Source organism: Galeopterus variegatus, unplaced genomic scaffold, assembly GCF_000696425.1.
Source record: "Galeopterus variegatus unplaced genomic scaffold, G_variegatus-3.0.2 Scaffold22, whole genome shotgun sequence".
Lineage (NCBI taxonomy): Eukaryota > Metazoa > Chordata > Mammalia > Dermoptera > Cynocephalidae > Galeopterus > Galeopterus variegatus.
The window spans coordinates 1,101,092-1,126,188 of NW_007726133.1; the positions used below are offsets into that span (position 1 = coordinate 1,101,092).

General features: G+C 35.9%; 1 protein-coding gene across 1 annotated transcript; it reads right to left on the bottom strand.

Moving 5' to 3' along the window:
- Positions 1 to 14,413: 14,413 nt before the first annotated feature.
- On the bottom strand, positions 14,414 to 22,959 carry LSM8 (LSM8 homolog, U6 small nuclear RNA associated (S. cerevisiae)). Its single transcript, XM_008568237.1, has 4 exons — positions 22,844 to 22,959; positions 21,306 to 21,346; positions 18,327 to 18,454; positions 14,414 to 15,357 (listed from the first exon to the last, which is right to left on the bottom strand). Exons 1-4 carry the CDS (start codon positions 22,872 to 22,874, stop codon positions 15,267 to 15,269), a joined length of 291 nt encoding a protein of 96 aa, XP_008566459.1. The 5' UTR covers positions 22,875 to 22,959; the 3' UTR covers positions 14,414 to 15,266.
- Between the last annotated feature and the right edge of the window lie 2,138 nt (positions 22,960 to 25,097).

Below are 25,097 nucleotides of genomic sequence, written 5' to 3' on the forward strand. Positions count from 1 at the left end.
GGAATCACAAAAGCTAGAAATGGTATCCTTCAAGTTTTAAAAATATTTTTAAAAACATACTGGAATTGTAACATTTACCTACAGTAAAGCCCCATTTGCAAACATGGGAACTGTGTTTGCCTTTATTGATTTCAAATTAGTGTGGTTACACTGACGATCTCATGCTAATTAGATGCTCTAATTAGCACATTGAGGCAGAAGGAAGGTAATGTATGGTATCTTTCATTACTAAAAGTGGAGAAAATAAGCATTCCTTAATGACTGTTTGCTATGCACTCTTAAAACATTAATATAGAACATAGGTGTGAAATGATAAAAGAGTACTTTGGTGATGAAAAGGCCTTAAATCTTCATTTCTTCGTGTTTTGCCTTCTTTTGTGTGTCTTAAACTTAAATCTGATAACTTGGTTAATGTGCATTTTGTTTGTTTGTTTTATATTCCTTTTCTGTATCATGGCACTTTTTACACTTTGGATCTAGTATGGACATAAACCTATCCTACACTTCATTTACATGTTGTATTTATTCTTTGGCCATCATGCTCATAGAAAGCACCATATATACCATATTCTCAGTCTTTCTGTTCACATGTAATCTCTAACTAGAATAATTTGCCCCTAGTTCTTTGCCACTTTTGCTCCTCAGCCTCAAGGCCAGATTACATTTTATATCTTCTACAAAGTCCTTATTTGCTCAGGCAGAATGTGCTCAACTATGATTTGGCATATATCAAGCATTGCACGTCATGCTGCATCATAATTATACATGTACATTTCTATCCTTCCCATGGGCATTATACATATCCATACCTGGTAATTAGATTTATATACATCTCTCTTTCCCTGTCATTTCCAAGCAGCCACTATTCTCAGGCAAGCAGCTGCCATGTCGTCCTCTTGCCTGGTGTGTTTATGAGGGTTGAAAATGGCACGAGAACATACTGGGCAGTGACCCAGGAAATGGTATGGGCAGTTGTGCAGCCAAAGTCCAGCACTGCCCAGAGTGGTCTCCTCACTAAAGGAGGGAAAGCAGTGAAAAGAAGGATCTGCCTGTGCCTCCTCCCAGTGCAGACGGAATCTCTGATGTGAGGAGATCTCTAGCTAAATAAAAGCCCTGAAAAACCCAACATCCTTTCTAGTACCAAGGAAACTTTGAGGCACCCTGGTTCCTGAGGCCCCACTGCTCTGAAGGACCCACGCTTCACCAGGATTTCTCTTTTTCTTCCAGAGAGATGATGCCTGCCCTGGGTGGGTTTCCCTCACCGAAATCTCCTGGGGCCCCTCAAACATTTAGACATATATGAGGACAACTTTTCTATTTCTGACCCCATTTCATAGGCTTTGAACTAAAAGCACAATCTAAGAAAGGAAGCTAGAAGTTAAGATTTGGGACTCTAGAAGGTGCATTTTCTGCCTGGTAGGGCCAAGGAAAAGACAATGGCTTTTTCCTTATGAATCATTGAAAAATGAATCAAGAATCATTGGAGGAGCAACATTTATTTTGTGGACTTTTAACTTTATTTGGTAATCTTTTGCATTTATATAATGCACAAAGTGCTTCCTCACCACATTTGATTCCTAGAGCAGGCCTGTGAGTAAGGAAGATGGGCATTTGCCTTTCCATTTGTGGTTAAGGAGTCCAGTGTCCTGTGCTTGGTGGACATGGAGTCCCACACTCAGTTGTACTACAAGCTAAGTTTGTACTTAAGTTAGTACTACTGCAAAGTTGGTCCCATTAGGGTTAACACTGGTTGTAGAGTAAAAAAAATTAAAGGAAGTATCGTTTTACTTTCCTGTCATTAAAGATCTGGCTAAGGAAGAGGAGAAAGGTTCATGAGCTTAGATAGTCCCCCAAAATGCTGCCATGAAAGAATACCTCAGCCTTTTACCCGTCACTAGATTGTCTAATGGAGTTTCTGGTGATCGAAGCATAACAAAACAGGCCCTGCCTGGGTCCAGGGATCCTGGAAAACAGGAAGGTATTACAATCTACATTTGGATTGCCTGGCTGGGCTAAAGTTCTAAGACTGAAGTGGAATATTTGTAGCAAAGGAGGAAAATCCTCTTCCTTTATACTTTTTAGCTAGAAGGAAAATATGAGGCATGAGGTGCCAGAGATAAATTACAATTATGAGGATTGCCTTGGGTCAAATGTCCCCCCAAAACTTAGTTAGAATTAACTGAAAAAAAATCCAAAATTAATTGACCCTGGAACCTTGAAGTTATCAGTAGATTTTGAAGCTATGACACACAAGGGCTGAGAGTTACCCACAGCCTTCAGTCACACAAGTGGGGGATAAGTTCAATATTCAACAGTTCTGCATTAGGATGTATGTGCAGTCAGCAATCTGGAAGTTAGTTTTCTGGCTTAATGAGGTAAGAATGCTATGTTTTTATGCTTCTGGAACTAGAGCTTCACATCATTCTGTTCACCCTTCAGGAGAACAAGTTGGATTTGGTCATAGTCAGGCTCAGTGGCTTCTCCCTTCCATCAGCAGAGGATGACAACAAGTTTAAAAGAAAGAATAGAATAATAATAGCTGCAAACAGATTTTTTTTCTGTTCATACTATTGTATATATGGGTCATCTTAAAATAGGGTCTTTCTACATGTACTCTAAGCTGGAGGTAGCAGTAATATAGCAAGATCACTAACCTGAGTCAGGCATCAGGATTCAGATCTCTCTCTCCACTAGGGCAAGTTATGTAGCTTTCTGGTCTTCACTTTCTTGGTAAAGAGAAGTTGAAATAGCTAGCCTCTGATGTTCCTCTCACAAAACATGTTATGATTGTGTTTAAGTTTCACATTCATCAGACAGACTTGCAAAGTTACTTTCCCTCATTTGTTATCAAAGGGCTAGATCGTCTATTAACCATGCAGCTTTATACGCAGTCATGTTTTTTGATTGCAGAGATTTTATTAATTCATTTCACTTGGTTCAAAATATGAGAGGATATTTTGACATGTAAGGATGCACATTTTTCCTTTTGCTGCAGGCTGCACATGGCTTGGCACAGCAATGAAGCATGCATCTGAGAAAGTGTTTAAGGGACAAGATTTACTCCATGTAGCTACAGAGGATAGAACAAGGACCAACATTCAGAACACATGAAGAAGCAGTTTAAACTTAATATAAAACACTTTATATTGATAATGTTTTCTAAAAATAAAAGTGTGAAAAAATAAGATATCATGTTGTAAATTGGTGCTTTCTTCGGCATCATAAAACAGCCAAAATGAAGCCCAATATCTACCAATCAGAAATATAAAAGGACTCCTGTTTGGGCACGGGGGTCAGATTCTACTGCATCTGAGATTCTTGCTTCTACATTATCACTATGACAGGCATTGCTGGTCATGCACCCCATCTCCATTCTTCCCTTCTTCCTAACAGTACCCCATTGCATGGTGAAGTATCACCATGAAAGAAAAAAAAATGTCTTTCAGTTTCCCCACCTCCCTTGTGGTTAGGGGTGGCCATATGACAAAGTTCTGGCCAATAGCCTTCAAGTACAGCCTGCTGGCTATGGTTGGGAAAGCATTTCTTTTTCCCATATGGTAACCTCACTTTCCTATTTCCTCTTTCTTTATACTTTTTAGCTAAAAAGAAAATATGAGGCATGAGGTTCCACAGATAAATTACAATTATGAGGACTGCCTTGGGTTGAATGTCACCCCAAAACTTAATCCCCACTGTGACTGTTAAAAGGGTGGGAAATCCTATTATGGTAGTTGCAACGGAGGGCCTTGAAGAGGTGGTTGGATTCTGAGGACCATGCATAGTGAATGGATTAAAAATGGTGGTCATAGGCATGGTTCTGAGGTTTTAAAAGGAGAGTGCAGAAGGAGCTCTCTCTCTCTCTGCTCTGCCATTTTCTGCCACATGAGACCCCTGGGTCACTGTCACCACCACCAACGCCTTTACCAGCTGTGTTCCCTGGACTTTGGACTCCCCATCCTCTTAAACTGTAAGCAGTAAATTTCATTTTCTTTATAAATCACCCAGTTTCAGGTATTTTGTGATAAGCAACAGAAATGGACTAATATAAGGACAAAACTTAAAACTTTGTCTGAGGGTTTCTGATTTTCAGGGCAATGCTGAAACTCCCCCAGCTCACTTTTTGCAGAAAGTCTTCAAGTACAGCTATCAGAAAACCTAATGAGCCTCTAGTGTTTTCAGCCCTGCCACTGTGGTGTAATGAATAATCAGCCTTTTGTGGCCACCATGCCTCCAATATGGTGAATTATCTTCTGGCCCCTAAAAGGCCTGTTTCATTAAACAAGCAAAGCCTGCTGGTAATGGTATTTCATGCAGCAGCTAAAGTATTTCTTCACGCATAGGGCTATGAATTGAAAAACCACTATGGAATATCTCTGCAAACTTCTGCAGATTTTCATGGGGCATGGAAACTAGGCTAGAATCATTATCTTTATTAATTCAGGGTATGTATAACTGAAAGATATATTAGATGGAGAAAAGAGAAAATGCACTCCTACCGAGTCAGGTCCAGGATAGCTTCTTAATGTCCATTCCACTGGTGACCCAAATCTTGACATATTCATATGGGAACACTTTTTAATCTAGGTTTTCAGTTATTCCTTGCTCACCTTTTATCATTTCTGCTTCTCTGGTTACATGGTGTATGGAAGGTAGGAGACTCCTAGAGATGAAATCTGGGCTTATGTTCTCAAACAGGAGACTGGGTTTTTCTTTTTCTTTTTGGCTGCTGGCCAGTGCGGGGATCTGAACCATTTACCCTGGTATAGGAGACTGGATTTTAATCTTGGCTGTGCCACTTAACTGTACTTAGTTTAAGCTCACAGATGTTCAAATGTTTAACCTGTAAACAGACAGATGCCCACACTTCTTCCTGGCTTGTTGTGAACATTAAATGAGATAATACATGGAAAGTACTCTGGAAACCATAAAGTGTTATGCAAAGGAAGTTCTGAATATCATTAGTAACTGCATCAGTTAGAACTGCATTGGACTGCAAGCACTGGAAATCCTGACTCTCAGTGGTTTTAACAAGCAGGAGTTCATTTATCTTAGAAGAAAAGAAAAACTCCAGAAGGCGGCAGTTCAGGCCTGGGCCAGCTGCTTAAAGAAGTGACCAACTACCAATGCCACTATTTTCCGCTTTGCCATCCTTTTGTCCTCCTAACCATAATTTTTAGGATCTGGAATGTCCTTATTTGCGTCCTGAAGAAGTTTTTGACCAGCAGAGTTGATCTATATAAGCGGTCTGAAAAAGGGACAGAGGTCATTGTCCTGGAAGCATTAAGATGTTGCTAATTACCCCTACTGCTATCAGAGTAAAAGTAAAACCCAGCTGGATTCATGCTCCTCATCTGAAGCTAGCACCTCAAGAAGATTGGTGTGTGATTCCCACAAAGACCTTGCAACTTTAGTTTCCTAGAGTATCTAAGGTTGGTAATGCACTCCATCTAAAACGAGGTACTCTAACGGGCTTACTAATGCTACTCTCTCTCTTCAAATAAATAAATAAGTAAACAGTTTTGTCTCATTTGAGTGTATTTATTTAAGCTATATAGACATCAAGGATTTATTTTACAAAAATTCAAATAGATCTGAGATTCTAGCTCTAATTCAGAATCAATATGCATATTTTCCTAATTGTGAATCTTGTTCCCTAAACGAATGTCAGAATTCCTCATAGGCATTATCTACGAGACAAGCAAAAAACTGCCAATGTATGTATTTCAAGGCATACCCAGAATCCTTAGTGTTATTAAATAGCATTGATGAGTCAGTCAGCCAGTATTTTCTAAGCTGTCCTGAATTAGGGAGTCTGGCTGGTCTTGGTCTTAGAAGTCCATAAGCTGAATACTGAAAACTAACCTAGAAGTGATCAGGTGTAGGGACTTGATTTACAACATGCAGGTTTATAAGGAATTCATGTATAAAATTTGTGCTACAAATTACTTGTGAACTAGGGCCAAATCTTTAATTATGCATCGAGAAACTCAGAAGATAAAATTACATTCAAAGGCTGCTTGATGGAAATAGAAAGAAAGGATGCCTGAAAAGGGAAAAAAGTAAGGTGTTGTTATAAATTTATACATGAGATGGCCAATAAGTAATTTTTCATATTTCATATGAGTAGAGTTATAGTAATAGTTTGATTTTACAGCTTTAGGGCAAGAATAAATTCATATTGCTATTTTTGCAATGAAAGATATAAATATTGAAAATTAGGTAGTTTTAAAGCTTTTTGACTATAGCAGAGACATATTCCTAAATTAATTTTATTGAGATTTGTGTAAAGAACTTACTGATATTTAATGCAAATGATAAATATATTGTTAGGACTCTTGGTTGTACATTATAAAATGTATCACAGTGGTTTATGCAAAGGAACGTTTTTGGCTCATGTAACTGAAAAGCGGAGTCAGATCTTCAGGCATGGCTGGTTTCAGGTGTTCAAATAATGTTATCAGACCTGATGTCTCTTCATTGCTTGGTTCTGCTTTTCAGAATTGGCATGACCCAGGCAACTCTCCAGCCTGGTTGTAATCTTCTCTCCTCTTCTTTAATGTAAAGGAAATTCAGCTAGATGATCTTTATCTTTGTTTCAGCTCAAAATTCTATGATGTAAAAAGTAACTCAAAATAACTGCTAACAGTTTATAAAACATCTTCTCATTATTCAATAAATATAATGGTTATTTGCAATTGAGTACCACGTATTAAAAGTTCATTAAAGGTTATTCTTATAGTCATTTTAAACTTACCCTGTATTTTTAGTAACTCTTTTCTTTGATATAAGCAAAACTATAAACTAGCTCAAGTTGAAGTATCACAAATTCCAAGTCAACTGATAACAAATTACTGAGATTTTAATGTAACTTAGATAGTAATATTAGTATACCTGTGAAAAATATTTGCAGAGTGTTAAAGGGAAATTTTACCCATTAATTGCCAATCAACAGTCAAGATTTGAAAACCCCCTTTTTATAAAAAACAAATAGAAAATGGGATGCAAGAAGAATGGACGTTAGCAATTGCAGGCCTCAGTCTGTTCCTTAAAATGTTGGGTGCCTTGGGAATAAATTCTGTTACAGGAGAAAAAAAGTGTAAAATTCAAACACTGGAGAATAAACTACTAGAAAGTACATTGCGCTTTATCAGTTAAATTTGAATTCTAAAGAATGTTAAAGTACAAGTTAACACAATATGGCAGCTTATCTTTATTATGCAAAAATTCATTAATGATTTGATAATTAAATTGTCCCGAGATTGTTAGACATGTTCTCTTCATTTATATAAATAGTGAAATCATTACTGAAAATATGAAAGTAATTTCAACTTGACAGGGACCATTAATAGTAGTGGTAATATTCCGGACCCTAAAGATGTCATATGTACGCTGTTCTGGGAAACCAAAATCACAGCTTTCTCGAAGATGCTATGTAGGGCCGATATGTTTTTCACTTGAGGAACCAATTAGAGCTACAGCATTAAACATCTTCAGATTCAGCGAGTTCTGTTTCTAGAGTGCTCCACAGCAGCCACTTACGATTCATTTTTTGGCTCTGAAACTATTACTACCTCCAATGGCTATACAAAGCGAATATTATGTGCTTGCTCTTGGACACTCATTCCCCCGTGGCCACTGCACTTCTCTACACAATGATTCAATGTGATGTTTAGATTGTTTATTTTGGTAGTCAGAAAGATATATTGCTTGATAGGCATTGAGATGGATGGGCTCACATAAAGCTATTGATTAGATTTTCATTATATGTTCTTACATGTTGGCACTTAGGGAAGATATATCCAGATAATTGTCTTGGGATAAATGTTAGAGGTTAGAATCACCATTCAAAACTATTGTAATTTGCTTTCTATAAATTTATATACTTTTTTTTTATGGCCTATATCACATCTGAAAATCTGACCTGACAATGTGTCAGCTCATAGTTTAATTACTGCAATAGACTCCTAACTTGAAGTAATCTGCCTCCGGTTTCTCCTTCAGGCTATCGGGTCAGTTCAATGCCACCAAATTAATATTCCTTTGATACCTCTTAAATTTTTAATCTCTCAAAAACAATTTACCATTCTAAAAGTGAAGTATAACCTTTGTCCTGGTATCAAAGGCTATCTTTTCCCTTTTTTCTCATAATTTTTAATGAAAATTTCATTTAGATAGTGAGTTGGGTGTCCCCAAGACCACACGGAGCTTTGATGATAAGCTAGGATTTACAGGACTCAGAAAAGGTGCTATACCCACAGTGACAGTTTATTATGGTGAAAGGATAAAGATTAAAATAAGCAAATAAATAAATAAATAAAGCTGCATAGGGTTAAAGCCAGGAGAAACCAGACACAAGCTTCCAGTTGTCTTCTCCCAGTGAAGCTGTGCAAACAGCACCTAATTCTCCCAGCGAAAATATCTGACAACACATGCAAAGTGCTATCAACAGGAGAAGCTCACTCAAGCCTTAGTGTCCAGGGTTTGTAATACTGCTCAGTCACACAGAGATGCAGCTCCCACATGACTGACTTAGATACTGAATCTCTAGTCCCCAAGAGCTTAAACTCAAGCATACAAAAGCACTCTTATCAGGTAGGATATTCCAAGGACTCATAGGTTACCTCCCAGGAAATGGTCAAGGGCAGGTCCTTTCTTTGGCATGTATAGGATTTGAGCCTTCAATGTAAAGATAGATTAGTCAACTCCTTGTTACTCAACCACATCTTGCTTATTCCTGCTGTCGTGTCTACCAATTTGAAAAGTTTTCCTAACCACCTATGCAAATCCTTACTACCCGTAAGGGCCCAGCACAAATCCATGCATCTATTTCCATGAAGACTTTCCCTCATGCTGTCCCACATCTCTACACATAGAAGCATTTGCATCTCTGCCATAAATTTAACACTTTTACATATTGCCTTCAAATACCACTTTACTGAGCATGTTATCTCTTTGTTTGTTGTCATGCAGTAAAATACTCAGGAAATAAAGTGTTACTGATATATAACTTAGGTTTATTATTCATTCTTTAATGTGGAATTTCATTTGCCCTAAATTATTCTTCCAATCTTCATATTTAATGTTAATATACAAAATATGAAAGTTCCTACCCATTCTTCATCTCAGACTTCTAGCATATATTTGTTGCCCATTTATCTTTTCATGCTAAAGAAATCTAACCTTTATATGATTCTAATCACTTTGATTTTAGTTGCTTTTCTCTGTACTTTCTCTACTTCTGGTATTTTTTTTTTTTTTTTTTTTTTAGGTTGGTGACCAAAATATAACTACATTTTGCACAAGAGAAAGATACTTTAACTTCAATAAACTTCTAGGTCTGTCCAGAATTTTACTAGGGTTTTTTTGTTTGTTTGTTTTGTTTTTTTTCTCACCAAAGAACTTCATCAATGTAATGTCCTTGATTACTTTTGAGTCTTTTTCCTAGGCCACAGTAATGATGGATTGGAATCCATCATTCAATATTAAGATAAATGTTATTAATATTGACAAATTAGTATGTTCTAGGCAGTGTTCTAAGTGTTTATTATCTTAATCTTCACAACCCAGAGGCAGGTACTATCGTCTCGTTTTCATTGAAGCAACCAAGACATGGAAAGATTAATTAAAACCACAAGTTAAGTCTGAGTCCAGAGCCTGTGCCTTCCCTGCAATGCTATGCTGGCCTAACCTACAACCCTAATTAACAGATTCCTTTTAAAAATAGCTCCTGTTTGTCAGAATTGAAGCATGTCTCGCCCTTTTCTGCACAATTACAATAAAGTTTACCCAAGTCAGGTTGAAGAGATCTAAATAGTTTCTAAAATAAAATTTTAACTTTTAAAATTAATAAAATTAAAAAATTTTTGCTACCTCTTTTGGGTCCTCTATTTCAAAATGTTACATAAGCCAATGGGCAGCATTCTCTGGCAATTTGTATCGTTCAATGAGTTTTCCTCTTGTAGAGTGCAATTTATTATTATCTGTGATTTTCCTGATATGAGGCAAATTAGGTGAAACTTAAATATCTTCTGCATCTTTTCATATATCAAACAGAAACACATTATCTCCCTACCTCCCCTAACACACACTCAGTAGTTTTTAATATGTGAAACAATGCATTTTATCTCCTGGAAACGTCTCACACCCACCCCCACTCCTAGATTCTTTTCTTTCTAACATATTTCAAACATAATAACAGTTTAGCACCTTTTCATTATATAGTATTTGTAAAGCCAGTATATATATGGAAAAGAAAACTAAAAACAAAATGTTTACAGTATAATTTAACATTAATGAGAAGAAAGAGAAAGCTACATAATATGGCTGAAAGAACACTGGAGTAGAACTAATAGGATGGGATTTTGATACATGTTATAGCAATACTTTATCTGTGACAATTCTGTCAAGTAATACAATAAATAAGATTAAAAGAAAAACGTACATAAAATATGGAAGTAAAAAGGCATGACAAAAAATTAACATGAAATTGGATTTTAAGAAATTTTAATGCTAAAATTTCTCTCCATCTGCAAAAGATGCCTTGAAGACAATTCCATTCCCCAAATGACGCCAATAGGCAGCAGATGGTGTACTGTTAACTAATGACAGAGAACTGCTAAGTCCTATATTGCCTTCATCCTTAGTTATGCAACCTACACAGACTCAGCAATCTTAAAACAGAAAAAAAGATGTGGAAAATGATTAATATGAATTATATCCATTTAAAAAGATGATTTCTAGTTGCTTTAAATGAATCCAGGCACCATAAATATATCCTAGAGTACTGAAAGAATATGATGAACTCTAACTCATGACCTTGGGCAGTAAATCTTTGAGTCAGGATGATTTGGTTGAAGCACCAGATGATGCAAGCTTCACAAGGACAAGAACTTGCTAATGTTGTTCCCTGGTATATCCACCACAGTACTTGGCATGTATTAACAGCCTGACAAATGTCCCTGACAAAATTCCAAAATCTATTTTTTAAAGTCTGTGAGCACACAGAAAAGGAAGCAGTGATCACCAGGAGGCAGCATCGATTCACAAAGACTAAGCCCAAATCACATAATTTTCCACTATAGTCAGGAATAAATATGACACCAAAGCAGCATTTGACTAAATTCACACGAATAACCTCTGTAAACAGGACGGAGCATAAAAACTAGGCATCTTGCAATTAAATGAATTTGTAGCTGGTTGAATGAGAGCTCTACACTCTTTAATGGATCAGTATGAAGCTTGAACAAGATAGCTTTGCCTCGTCAACTTTTTTTTCAGTCTTATATGTAAACAGAAAGCAATTTTATCAAACTTGCTCATGACTTAAAAACTGAGAATAAGAGCCCAAGTGTACAAATAAAACCAAAATAAGTAAAATGAAATTAAAATGATTATAAGTAAGTCTATTAAATGAGGTAATAACTACACAAGTTCCGAATGGAAAGGTTTCCTGTTTACATGTGAAAGACTTTTGAGTTTTCACCTTCAAAATCATTAGAGTATATGATTGCCACAAAAGCAAATTTAACTTTACTGTGTATTTGTCAAGATAGTGTAAACTTATACATACCTTCCATATAACCTGAATTCTTCATAATTTATATATTCTAGTCTTTTGTAGAGCTATAGTAGCCAGTGGGGCAAAAACTAAGGTGATAAGACCCACATTTTTAACTCTTACTACACATTGGTCACTGGTTACCTAGAATAGCTGTTTACTGTTACATCCTAGAAAACATACCGAATGTTTTAAATGCAGTCTAATTTTACTTGTCCAGAACCCAGGAAGATGGGTGTTATTATCCCTATCTTAAAGAAAAAGATTCTGTAAGGTAATTAGAGATCCATCCAACCACATGACAAGTGCTAGGTCCTTTCATAATTCCAACACACTTTTGTTGTTGTTGTTGTTGTTTAGGGACTATTACATTTTGACTTGTTAAAGATCTACTGATCCACAATCAATAAGAGTAGGGCCCAAGAATATTTTTAAAGCAACTCAGTAACACAGCGAAAATGGCCCACAGCGCAGTTTTGGGAATTACCTTAGACTATCTAAGTATTTCTCAGTCAGGCTTCTGACAGAAGCTTGATAGCAGAGATTTTGAGATAGTACTTTCTAGTGACAGGCAGTATTGTATAAGGAATATAAAGCCAGAGTCAAATTAGAGCCTTGTTAGTAGTGCTACCTCTTGTTATGCACTTAACCCTGCTGAACCTCCACTTTCCCATACATAAAATGAGCACTGTTGTAATAAGCACCTGGCACATATGTACTCAATAAATGCTACCTACTAATTTCCAAGGTGAAGCCCAGAATATACTATATTGCCAGTTAAGGGTTGTTTTATAACTCTGGCTACTAGACAAGCAGATTCACATACCATTATGAAGGGCCTGTTCACTTTCTCATCCACATGGTCAATATTGTTACACACCTGAGAAAAATGGTAACATCACATATTCGCAATAAATAATACTTAAAAGTTGTTCTTATCATACTTACATCTCACATTATTTGCCTAAAAGTTCAGAATGACTTTATAAAGACATTAAACAGGATAAAGCAAATATTAATAAAAGCTTATCTTTAGTATCTCTTGTTCTTCTGGGATCAAGATTTGTAATATATAAGCCAAGTGTCAGCAGATGAGGCCATTTATAAAGTGCTTTAGCCTAAAACCAATGTTATTTTAAACTATTATTTTAGACAGTATCCCTTCAGTTAAAAGTTAAGTCCTTTTTTGAAGTTCATTGCTCTTTTCAAACAACGTTAATGAAAATATCTTGCCAAGAAACATTTATTTCTTTATTACTAAGTTGGGTCTAGATCATGCCTGAGTCACAAAGCACAGAGGTAATTACAGGTTAAAATTTATTTGAGCCTCTTTATAAAAAAGAATCTAGTTATAGTATAAGTCTCATTAATGAATATAAAAAGCTCAACACTGCATATTAATCATGTCATCACTCATGGCTGTGGTTCCCTTACAAGTCTAATGCAAAAAGAAACCCAATTTGAATTGGTTGTGAGCATAAAAAGTCTACCATGTGCATCCAGGAACAAAGAATTGCACACACTATTTCGTATTATTACCATTCACTTCCCCCATAAACCATCATTAGAAACACACAAAATGATTCATATTTAGGGAATGCTTTTTTCAACACCAAGTAAATACACCTCTATAAGGTGTTTCAGATTTCAAAAAGAGGATATTAGAAACCCATTACTGTGAGGGTGAAGGCTATGGTTTGTGTTTGTGATAATTTGTGTTGATACAAGTATACTTCACAATTTTGTGGAAAAATAGAATCAAAATACAAATCTTTCCATGAACTTTTCAAAGTACCCTTGTATGTCAAGTATTTGGGGAAAATATCTGATTCTGGACTTCATTTGTATTGTTAGAATGCATTTTTAAAAATGTATTTTTCTAGCAATTGAATGATCTGTATTCTTTGATTTTTGGAACTAGTTTACTAATTTAAAATGGCACTATTTATTAATATAGAATATTTGGTTAACAGTCCCTAATTAAACTTGCCTAAGTTTGCCTTACCTACTGAATCATTTTCATTTTATTACTAAATTGGTTATAAAACCTTATTCTACAAAAGCCAAATATTTATAAATAGCCAATACTAGCTAACCTCCCTCTAATTTTCCCAGACAGCACTGAACATCAACCAAGTTATTCTAGGTAACCAATGAAGAAAACTGCCTCAGCATTTCTTTCCTTATAAGGCTTGTTTCTATAAGAGTGAAGATATTTTCCTCTGGAAAATGTTTTATTTGTGAACCAAGAAACAATCATGTCTAATAAGTAAAGTTAAAAATATTAAAAAATATTAACGAAACCCATCTCTAAACTCTGAAAGAATCCATTTCAGAAGACCTTTTCAGAATTTATAAAAATTGGCCATCATCTCTTCTTATTGAATTTATATTTATTTTAACCCAAGGGTCAGCAAACTGGCTTTCAGGCCAAATCCAGCCTGCCACCTGTTTTTGTAAGTAAAGTTTTACTGGAAGATGCCATTACTATTCATTTATGTATAGCCAGTGGCTGTTTTTGAGCTACAAAAGCAACGTTGAGTAGCTGTGACGGAAACTATTTGGCCTTTAGAGCCTGAAATATCTACAATCCGGGTATTTCCAGAAAACGTTTGCCAACCCCTATTTTATGAACTTTTGTTTGAAAAAAAAATTACATTTTCTTCTCATCACAAAGATACACACTATGGCCTACACATGAGTTGAGGAGAATTTCTATTGACTAGCCTGGATTATCTCAACACTACTTACATTTGTTTCTATGGATTCTTTAAAAAGCCAAGTTTACTTCTTCTGAAATCAGGTTATGGAACCAATGAATCATGGAAAGTTGCTGACAATAATACCAAGCACTGCTTCAATACAAATTTAAGGTTTATTTACATACATTTATAAACAATAAAAACTCCTTTAATATTAGAAATTCCCCAATACTTAAAAATTAAAAGCTTCAATGGCTTTTAAGACTACATGGAATCAATTTTTTCAGATAACATACTGTTCATAGAATTCAATTATTAATATATTCATATTACTTTCACATCTAACCTAGTTGGCATCCAAAGATTTTACCAATCTTCCCCATCAATTCTACTTTTTCTAGTCATCCTTAATATCCAAGTCCCAATTTTTGGTCTATCTATTAAAACTTTATTAGCATTTTTCCTTTTTTCAACCAAACATATTTTTACCCACACCTCTAAATGCAAGGGAACAACTTACAAAAGCACTGGCAAACCACCACCAGTGCAGGATACTAAATGCCAATGGATCAGATAACTACAAAAGACAATATTTACCTTCCTGTGACTTCCTTAAAAGTCAGGGGAAAAATCACATATATCCTGCATCACTGATGGTACTTGTATACTTGATTCATATAGCATATGAATTTCTCTTTTCAACTAGTTTTCCATAAATATTGAAATATCAGAAAGTAGTAATTTTTTCTAAAGGTTTTCTAAATGATCATTAGATTTTCACACTATTTAATAGAAAATAAAACCCAGCTAGCAAACTTATGATTTAGGCAAAAAAACAAAAAAAAAGTTCTCTCAATAAAATGTAGAAATATTTTAATTTACATATTACAATAAATCAACATGTCAAACTCCACAATTACATATTCATAAAAATTCCACACATTGTCCTCAGAATAATCAGTTTCTGTACAAAGATTTACAGATATCCAGTGTATGTAAGTTTGTCCTCAGTGTGCTACAGAGTTTAGAGGTTCTGCTCGAATATTCCCCAAATCAAGCGCAGAATCTGTTTCTTCATCAATTTCTCCAATGACTGCACTATAATTAATTTATGGAGAAAAAAAGTCAGTGTTAAAACAATCACCCTTCTGAAATAAATATGAATGTTTCAAAAAATATTATCAATCAAATCAAAGCACTTAGCACCATTCTTCCAAAACATGTAAAACTGAGGACATAGTAAAAAGAAACTACTTAAGGTAAAAAGCAAACATTTTCATGAGTCAGTGAATTGCACATTTAAGCCACAAAACTCAAGACAAAATAATTTGAAGGTAACATTATTACAGTAACTAATATTAAAGGACAGATAGCATATAGTGATTGGATCATAAGTCTTTAAAGGAAAAAGATGAATGGGATAAATATGGTACAAAATCCCAAAACTTCTTTTTTTTTTTTTTGTGACCAGTAAGGGTATCGTAACCCTTGGCTTGGTGTTGCCCACAACACGCTCAGCCAGTGAGCGCACCGGCCATCCCTATACAGGATCCAAACCCACGGCCTCAGCGCTCCCAGCGCCTCACTCTCCTGAGTGAGCCATGGGGTCGGCCCAAAATCCCCAAACTGCTAATCCTATGATCCTAATTCAATTCTGGGACTGTACTTAAAAAAAAAAAAAAAAATTATTCCTAAAATAAAAAGCAAATAAAAGTATCAACTATTTGAGCAATTTTGATGAACTAGATCTATAGATGATATATATTAGTTTCATTTTTATGATTTTTCAGTTTCAAAAATTTAAATCCAAGACCAAAAAGTACAGTTCTTCACATACAAAGATAACAGCAGCAACAGGTACTCTGGTATCTAACAAATGATTTTTCATGTGATTGGCTAGGGTTAAAGCCAGGAAATTTTTCCTTGATTCAGGATTAACATAACATCTGTAACATTAATTTCATTAATACCATGCTAAGTAACCAGCCCTTGGCCCTCTAACTGAATATAATCAATGTTGTCATCCAAACCACAGGATGTATACAAAATACTCCATAAAAAAATTTGTTATTCGTTGGGTTTAAATATTTGGTTTTAATGAGAGTAAATCCTAAAGAAGCATGCTTATAATACAGAATTTGCCCAGTTTTGAATTAAACTATATAAAGCCTTCAGTTCTCTAATAAATAAAAAGTACCAAACTCTGACAGAATATAATAAAGTGTTCTCAAAATAAAATTGAAGAATTCAATTCCACTCTTAAATATTCAGTATCATTTAAAATCCTTACGGTAGGGAGTGGAGTGCCAGTAAATGTTTAAAAACCAGCTCTATGGAGAAAAAGGGGGAGGGTGATTTGCAGCATTTACTGATGTCAATCCTGCAAATACTCCTACCATGGCTAATTTCAAGCTACTAAACAAGACATCATATCAACTGGCTTGCAAAATTCCTGAAAATATAACAATCTGCTTTCATGAGCCAGTACAGACTGGCTCCATCACATCACTGGGTCTAGGGCAAAGGTTCACTTTTTTTTTTTTTTTTTTAACTAAAATTCCAGAAAATCTTTTGTTGGCTTTTTAAAAGATTAAAGTAGGAGAAACCTTTTTAAAATCAATTTTTGGGGCCGGCCCGGTGGCGCACTGCTACAGTGCGCCGCTTGGGAGCGCAGCAGCGCTCCCGCCCGAGGGTTCGGATCCCACATACAGACCGGCAGCTCACTGGCTGAGCGAGGTGCGGGCGCAACACCGAGGGTTGCGATCCTGTTGCCGGTCCTGGTCCGGTACGGGCGCGACACTGAGGGTTGCGATCCGTTGCCGGTCACGAAAAAAGACAAAAAAAAAAAAGGAAAAAAAAAAATCAATTTTTATGCAAAGCCCCAATATAAACAATTAGTGCTGTTGTGGTCAAGGGACCTGGGCCCTGTCTGCTTTGGCCCCCTCTCATTTTTTACAGCTCATCTTATAACTTCACCTAAAAGTCATCGCTATAGAATATTTTATAAACCCCTAATTTTGATTGAATATCAAATAATTTATTCATCTAACGGTGATTCCCTTAAGATAAACAACTTGAATGAATAAAGTATTCCTTCATCTTTTATATCTTACCTGTCCCCCCCAAACCTAAAATTGCTAATGCATCTTTTTTCTGCCTTCTAGCCATATTCTGATTTCATATAGTACTCACTAGAAAACTGATAAAACATTCTTCTAGCCCATAACTGCACTAATACTAGCCACGTCACTATTAAAATTACAATGAAATAAAATTTAAAATTCAGTTCCTCAGTCACACCAGCAACTTACAAATACTCAAAAGCCAAATATGGCTAGTAGCTACCATACTGGAAAATGCAGATATACATCACTTCCATCATCACAAAAAGTTCTTTTGGAAGAACACTGCTCTATACTGTTGCAGGCTTTTCTTAAATTGCTACCACCAAATATTCTCAAACTGGTATATCAGTGTATCCCAAGTTAACTGAGGCCACAGTATGAACATGGGACATCTTAAGTGTGTCAATTATACTAAAAAATTAAAAGAAAATATATAACAGATAAAGTCCTTATTTACAAATACACCTCTATTATAGAGCATGAATTATTTTAATTGTTTAAATGAGATTTCAAAGACACTTCTCAAACTCTAGTCTTGGACCCTAGGAATACATTTACGTTCCTCTAAAATTCAGGCATTTGGAAGAACATTTTAAGAAGTCTCTCTAATGAAGTATTAGGTGTTAAGGCAGGGCTCTTTCTGGACCCTACCCATGCCACTTAACAATTAAAAATATGAATAGATTGCAGTAGGTAAAAGTTTAATTTGTAAGGAGATGGCTTTGATTGGCTACTGAAGAATGTAAAAATAAAATGTATAGACTTGCCTTACTTTAAGCAAATGTAAGAAAAGTCACACTTACAAAACAAGTAAATGCATGATTCTATTAACCATGTATGGATGATATAGTATGATATTGGGAAAACTTCTTCTTTATAAAGCATTCATTATATACCTATTGTATAATCTTAACCTGCCTTAAAAGGACATGTTTTACTTACACATTGTCACCTCTTACGATGTATAGCCCTAGTACCACTTGTTCTACTCCTTGTGAAGAGCTGAACACTCGTTCATGGCTTTCATCCAAAATCAAATTAATGGTCTGGTCAAAACCTTTCAGTGTTCCCTGTAAAGAAAACATCCAGGAGAAAAAGAGAAATATTCTAGTTTACCTGAATGTGTAAATTCAACCTTACAACCATTTTACCTGTCAAGTACTCTGACAGAAGTACCTATTTTAAATATAAGACCACTGGCAAATAAAATGCCTTCTTTATAATCAACACTATTCCATGACACAAAACTTACCTCTTGGTTGTTTAAGAGGGGGGAAAAAACCGCACCACACATCTGATTAGTGTTCGGAGATACTGAAAGTTACCAAGGACACCTATGTACCAGTGTGAATATTTCCAAGTAGAACAAAAGCTCGTGTAGTCCAGGAGCTAACATTATAAGGAAACAAACTAAAACAAGGGAGATTTAAGGGAAAATGATACATAAATATATATATAAATAAGGGGAAACCATATAGGCCAGCAATAGCAATGTAACAGTATCACTACATGCCACATGCTAGCACTAGGCACTGTGCTAAACACACTGCACACATTATGTCAACTATCTCTACCCTTTGAGGTAATCCTATAAATATCCCCATTTCAAAGAAGAAAAACTGAGGTACAGAGAGGTATTTGTCAAAGTCTCATGGCAAGTAAGGAGCAGAGCCAGAATCTGAACCACTAAAGGCCAGCTCCAGAACCAGACAACAGCACTACATTATAGTATCATAAATAAGTAAATAAAATTTGCCATTTTTCAGAGATTCAAATTAGTCCCATAAATATATAAAAACTTCAACTAGTAGTTACAGCTAACACTTAGTGAGCACTTACTAGTAGCCAGTGTTCTACATGTCTCACATATTTATTATTAAATTCTCCCAATAACCCAGTAAGGTAGATACAAATATGGCTAATAATTAGAACCAGAACTTGAAAGAGGCTTGGTTTTGAATAAAGGAAGACATGGGCCTAACATGGCACAGTAACTCAGATGCTATTTAAGTTTCTGAAGAAACATCAACTTATCTTGGTTTTGGTTTGTTAAATCTCTCAACCTCACTGCTGAATTGTTTCATGTTCTAAAAATCAAAGTATATAAAATTAGCATGAAATACAGAAAATCTAGAATCTAGAATTTGAAAGAGAAACAACATATGTAATATTCACTATATTTAGTTAGCAAATTGTTGTTACCATAAACACCCACACATAACTTCTTGGCTTCATTTTACACATAACTATTCCATAGAGTGAACTATGTGTCAAAGAAATACAGAATTATTTAACTTTAGTAGTAAAATGCTCTTTTTATATAGTTTTCTTTCTTCTGTAAAATTAAAAATAATTTTCCAATATACTATCTACCCTGTCAACAAAAATAGAAAATTAAAAATTGAGGTTTTCACAAAATAAAAATTTGCAAATATCTACTGATAGCAATAGCTTCTTGAAACATTGAGATTAAAATACAGATGCTCCTCTACTTACAACAGGGTAACACACTGATGAACCCATCTTAAATTGAAAATGTAAGTCAAAATGCACTTAACATGCCTAACCTACCGAACATCATAGCTTAGCCTAGCCTACCTTAAATATGCTCAGAGCATTTACATTAGCCTACAGTTGGGCAAAATCATCTAACACAAAGCCTATTTTATAAGAAAGCATTGGGTATTTCATGCAATTATTGAATACTGTCCTGAAAGTGAAAAACAGAATGGTTGTATGGGTACTCAAAGTATTGCTTTTACACCATGGAAGTTAGGGACCATCTGTGTTTCAAACAGCCCATATTTGACAAAATACAATGTGAGGTGCCTAAAAAAACCCATGAATGCTTCTTTGATTAAAGAAGGAAGAAAGGCAACTGCTCTTGGCTTTAAAGTCAAACTCAATTTAAACCTGTTTGGTTCTGCCACTTATCCTTGTAACTCTGGCAAAGTGACCCTGAGGTTGGTTCCAAACCTAGAATACACAGGTAATTCTGCTTCACAAGGTGTACTGAAGATTAAATAATGTAATATATAAAGTGTCTGGTACATGATATACATTTAATAAATGGCAAAGTCTAGCAATTTGACTAGTAATAGTCGCTAAGTACCCAATGAGAAAAATCACTTGAACTGAAAAGAAACAAAAACAAAACTGCAGAATGGGAAAATAAAGGATTAAACTATTTCAAGTAATTAAGTAAGTTTAGAAAATAGAGTAAGTTTAGTATCCTTATAACTTTTCTGAAAGCAATCAATGTATAAATTATAAATAAATAACTAAGTAGTCCAAAAATCATAGGATAAATTCTTCAGATCAAATTCCAAATACAAGTATCAGCCATAGGAATGTTTTGCCTTTGCTATATGAGATAAAATAGCAACTGAGAAATTCCTTCAAGGAACAGGCCAAGGATATATATAAATTTAGAGTCTATCATCATAATTTGTCCTCCAGAAGACAGAGGTCATACAGCCTAAGAATATACAAACATTAAGACCATTGAAGCCTTAAATATTCATGTATTTCTAGTAACTAAATCATAAAAAAGTTCCGAGTAAGCACACGGACTTCAAAAAATTATATGATTTGTGTGGCAAATGTCAGAGCATTGAATGGAGAAGTAAATAAAAATAGAAAAGGAAGATAAATTTAAGACACAGATCTGCAGACTAGACTAGGAGCTCTCTGACAGTAAAGTCCATTATCTTAGCTCTGAGAGGCCCTGCAGATAAGACACTCAATGTTTATTAGTGAAGAAAATATGGATTGGCAAAGAGATAAAAGGTAAGAGCTGAATCATAAGAAAACTGCAATACAGGCGTAGTGTGGTGCTTAAGTATTAGAGATCAGAGGTTCTACATAAAAATTTACAACCAATAAGCCTACAAGAAAGCAGATAAAATGCCAAAGACTTACCACTATCATTCTCCCATCAGAAGTAATAACAGCAACAGTTCCTGATAACTGAATCAAGGAAAACATTTCACAGGAAATGCAAACTGAAAACTTAGACTCTGGTAACGGAATAGATTAGACTACTAGAAAAAAGGTGACAGAACTAAGATACACTATTCAACATAGCAGCTACCTTCATAACATAAAACTTTAAAAGTTTCTAACTTCTTTAATTGTCTTTCTGATAATTACAGAACCAAAAGAAAAACAAAAACCTCTTTCTGTATTTGATCAGTGTATCCTGTCTTGAAAGTTTTAAAATGAAAGAAGTAGTGGACTAACGGGTACAAAACTATGCTATCTATCCTAAGAGAATTACTGTGCAGTATATACATGTATTGAAATAATACTGTACCCCACAAATATGTACAAATGTTAAAAAAACAAAAAAAAGGAAAATTGTATAAGTGCTAAATTCATCAATGTTGGATGATTTCAGGCATGTTAAGACATCCCATCTTCCAGGACCTGCTTCTGGTATTCATTCAAAAGAAACTATAATCAGTGTCACAAGGTAATAACAATGCTTGTATCAATAAAAGCCTTTAGAAGTATTTAGCTTTTGTCCCAATTTGTACAGGAGCACAATGCAGTGTTTCTGTCCTGAGATTTAAAACAGTAACACTTGCTAAGGGTATTTTACCTCACATGGGTTTTTTAAAAAGTTCCTTGACTCTCAAGAACAGCCAACATTATTTTCATCCTACCGATAAGTTGAGACTTCAAATGACAAAGGGGCAGAAACCTAATTTGTGGATCACCTTTAAACCTTTTGCTATCCTCGAACAGTCAGTAACGCCTGTGAATAAGTACACAGATTTACAAAACCATCCTCCCCGACAGAACAACCGTTCGTCTTATTCCCAAACTTGAACATACGCGCCCTAAGGAAATAGTAAGGATGAATCAATAGGGTGTTTTTATGGAGGCGGAGAAAAGTTCGCAATTACATTGGGTTTTTGTTTGTTTTTTAGAGTAAAAGACTTCCTGGGCCCGCAGGAGCGGCGGCCTCGGGCCCCGGCGCGGGATGGGCCGCTCCCCGTCCTTGTCCCATCACCCGCAGCCCGTCGCCTTGGCCGTACAGCAGAAAAGTTTTAAAATGAAAGAAGTAGTGGACTAACGGGTACAAAACTATGCTATCTATCCTAAGAGAATTACTGTGCAGTATATACATGTATTGAAATAATACTGTACCCCACAAATATGTACAAATGTTAAAAAAACAAAAAAAAGGAAAATTGTATAAGTGCTAAATTCATCAATGTTGGATGATTTCAGGCATGTTAAGACATCCCATCTTCCAGGACCTGCTTCTGGTATTCATTCAAAAGAAACTATAATCAGTGTCACAAGGTAATAACAATGCTTGTATCAATAAAAGCCCAACCGCCCGTCGATCCCGACTCCCGGCCTCTCCCAAAACACCGGCCCCGCTCCACTGAGGACGCCGAACATGTCGTGGTCCCAACTACCCCCCGCTGTGGTCAGCCCAAGGATACGGTTGATGTAGTTTTCCAGCGCGGAAGTCATGCTGCTCGGCCCGGCGGTTCCGGCAAATAGAGCGGCGCCGGCTACAAGCAGCTCTAAACCTGCCCGCGCAAACAGCAGCGAGCGCCCACTGGAAACAAATATCGCGAGAGTTACAGCCGTAGCCATCGCTAGCCGGAAGTTCAAAGAAACGGACCAACCCACCAAAGGGTAGACAAGGTAGCGCGCGTGCGCAGTGTGTTTCCACGGTTCTTCTGGGCGGTGATCCGGAAGTTGCGAGAGACAAAAACGAGCAGGAGGAGGAAGAAAAAAAGCTTCTTGGAGGTGGGAGAAGAGGGAGAAGGTGGGGGAGTGGATTTCGTAACCGAGTGAAAGGCAGTGTGGTAGAAGTCGGCAAAGTGTTGAGACAAGGCAGGCAGGAAGATACGGAATAAGGTGTTTTCATTGCGAGGAAGCAGAAGTGAAATGCGTGCTGCTCACGTATGGAACGTAGGTGCGGGGAAGTTGAAATTCCTAGTTTTCTGCAGCACGAGCTGAAAACTAAACTAAAAGAAGCCAAATGGCTCAGAATAGAAAGTTGCGCGCGCTGTAATCATACGGTCTACGTTTCTGGAGAATGATCGTATATTCTGCATTTGTCTCTAAAAGTGCTCTGACATGGAGGCGTCTTTACTCACTTTAACAAACTAAATCGAAATAGGTAAAAGTGTGTAAGTGTCCCTTAGAAAACTGATGTCCAGACTTCTCCCACGACTCGAGGTGGGAGAGTCTTCCTCAGGGTGAAGTTAGAAAATAAGAGGCTGCTGCGCTGCTATGGAAGGACTAATTCAGGAAGAATCTTCTAGATAAGCACCAGACTGCGTTCTAGTCCTGGCTCTGCTAACGAGTTGGTCTTGTAGAACTCACTTCGGCTCTTCTGGATCTCATTTTTCTTAGATCCTGCCACAGTTATCATTTGGATATTTTCATGTGATAACTAGAAAGCGTCACTGTTCCCCCAGTATTTTCTTGTGGTTCCGTAACTTCAAAGGGATTGAAGTTAGAAAACGATCTATATACAGAACACATGGGGGAGCAATTTTCTTTTACAAAATGTGTGATTTCAGTTAATTCGTAGTTTCTTAACTGAAGAATTGAGGCTTGGGTATAACTTGCAATGCCAGCGATTTTCCTTCTGAATAGTGAGGCATCCCTTTTCATTAGAGCATATGCACAGTTACCTATTACCTACAAGATTACTCCCAAATGGATAATATGTTATACACTCAAACTTGTTCTGACCTGTTTGAAACCACATATAGTCAGGAATTCGGTGGTGAGTGTCCCATATTCTCTGGGGAACAAAAGTATCTTCCATTAATAAGAAAACGAAGATGTGTAATTTATAAATGTTACGCTTTGAACTAAACAAAATTTTAATGAGAAATGAGGTATCATTAGTGAGAAGTTTTTAAAAAAAATAACCTAGGTGTCACCTTTTTTACATGAGTAATCAATGTAGCTTTTCATCCCTTACAGCAAGCTGTGGTTTTAAAAATGTTTATTAACATTATGTATTAACTTTTGAAACTAATATTAATTATAAATACATTATAAGACTATGTCCTGTTTAGGTTCCATTAAATTAATATGCCAGATAAATAGCAGATGTTCAGTGTTTATAGAGCATCACAAAATCTCTTGTTTGAAAGTTTCTTATACATGTCTTCTCTGTTTTCTGTAGTCCCTAAGGCTCACAGATGAGGAGTGAAAGCCTATCAATAAAGATAATTTCATTTGTTGAGACAAAATATGAGTTACATTTGGATTCAAACATTACATATGATGTTTATCCAAATTAGCCTTGTGATCTTGGGAGTACATGAACTCAGAGAATTTAGTATCTCATAAAGGAGAATTAAGTTAAAGCTCCAAAGAGGTAAAGTGAGACTTTAAGCTTAATTCAAATCAAAATATCTCAAAGCACAGCTCATTTAAGTGATACTCTATCACTGATAAAGCATCAACCAAAGTATGCTTGAAAAACTCTGATTTTATTGTTCTGTCAAGGTCTACTTCTTGAGCAGAAGATAGTAACCTGAAGGATCAGACTCCTACTAGTATCTGAGGAAACTGAATTTGCGCTTCCTCGTGAATAGTTCATGGAAAACCATCACAATAGTGATTTGAAAATTAGAACTTTATTTTAGCCTAATATGGGAACTTTTACTTTTATTTTTGACTGATATATATTTCTACAACTTGCAAACGTGTCAACCAATCAGC

Coding starts and splice junctions, on each gene's coding strand:
- LSM8 (XM_008568237.1), bottom strand. CDS start 22,874: ATGACTTCCGCGCTGGAAAACTACATCAACC. Junction 21,347..22,843: donor GCTGGAAAACTACATCAACC/GTATCCTTGGGC, acceptor TTCAGTTATCAG/GAACTGTTGCTGTTATTACT. Junction 15,358..18,326: donor ATCGTAAGAGGTGACAATGT/GTAAGTAAAACA, acceptor AATTAATTATAG/TGCAGTCATTGGAGAAATTG.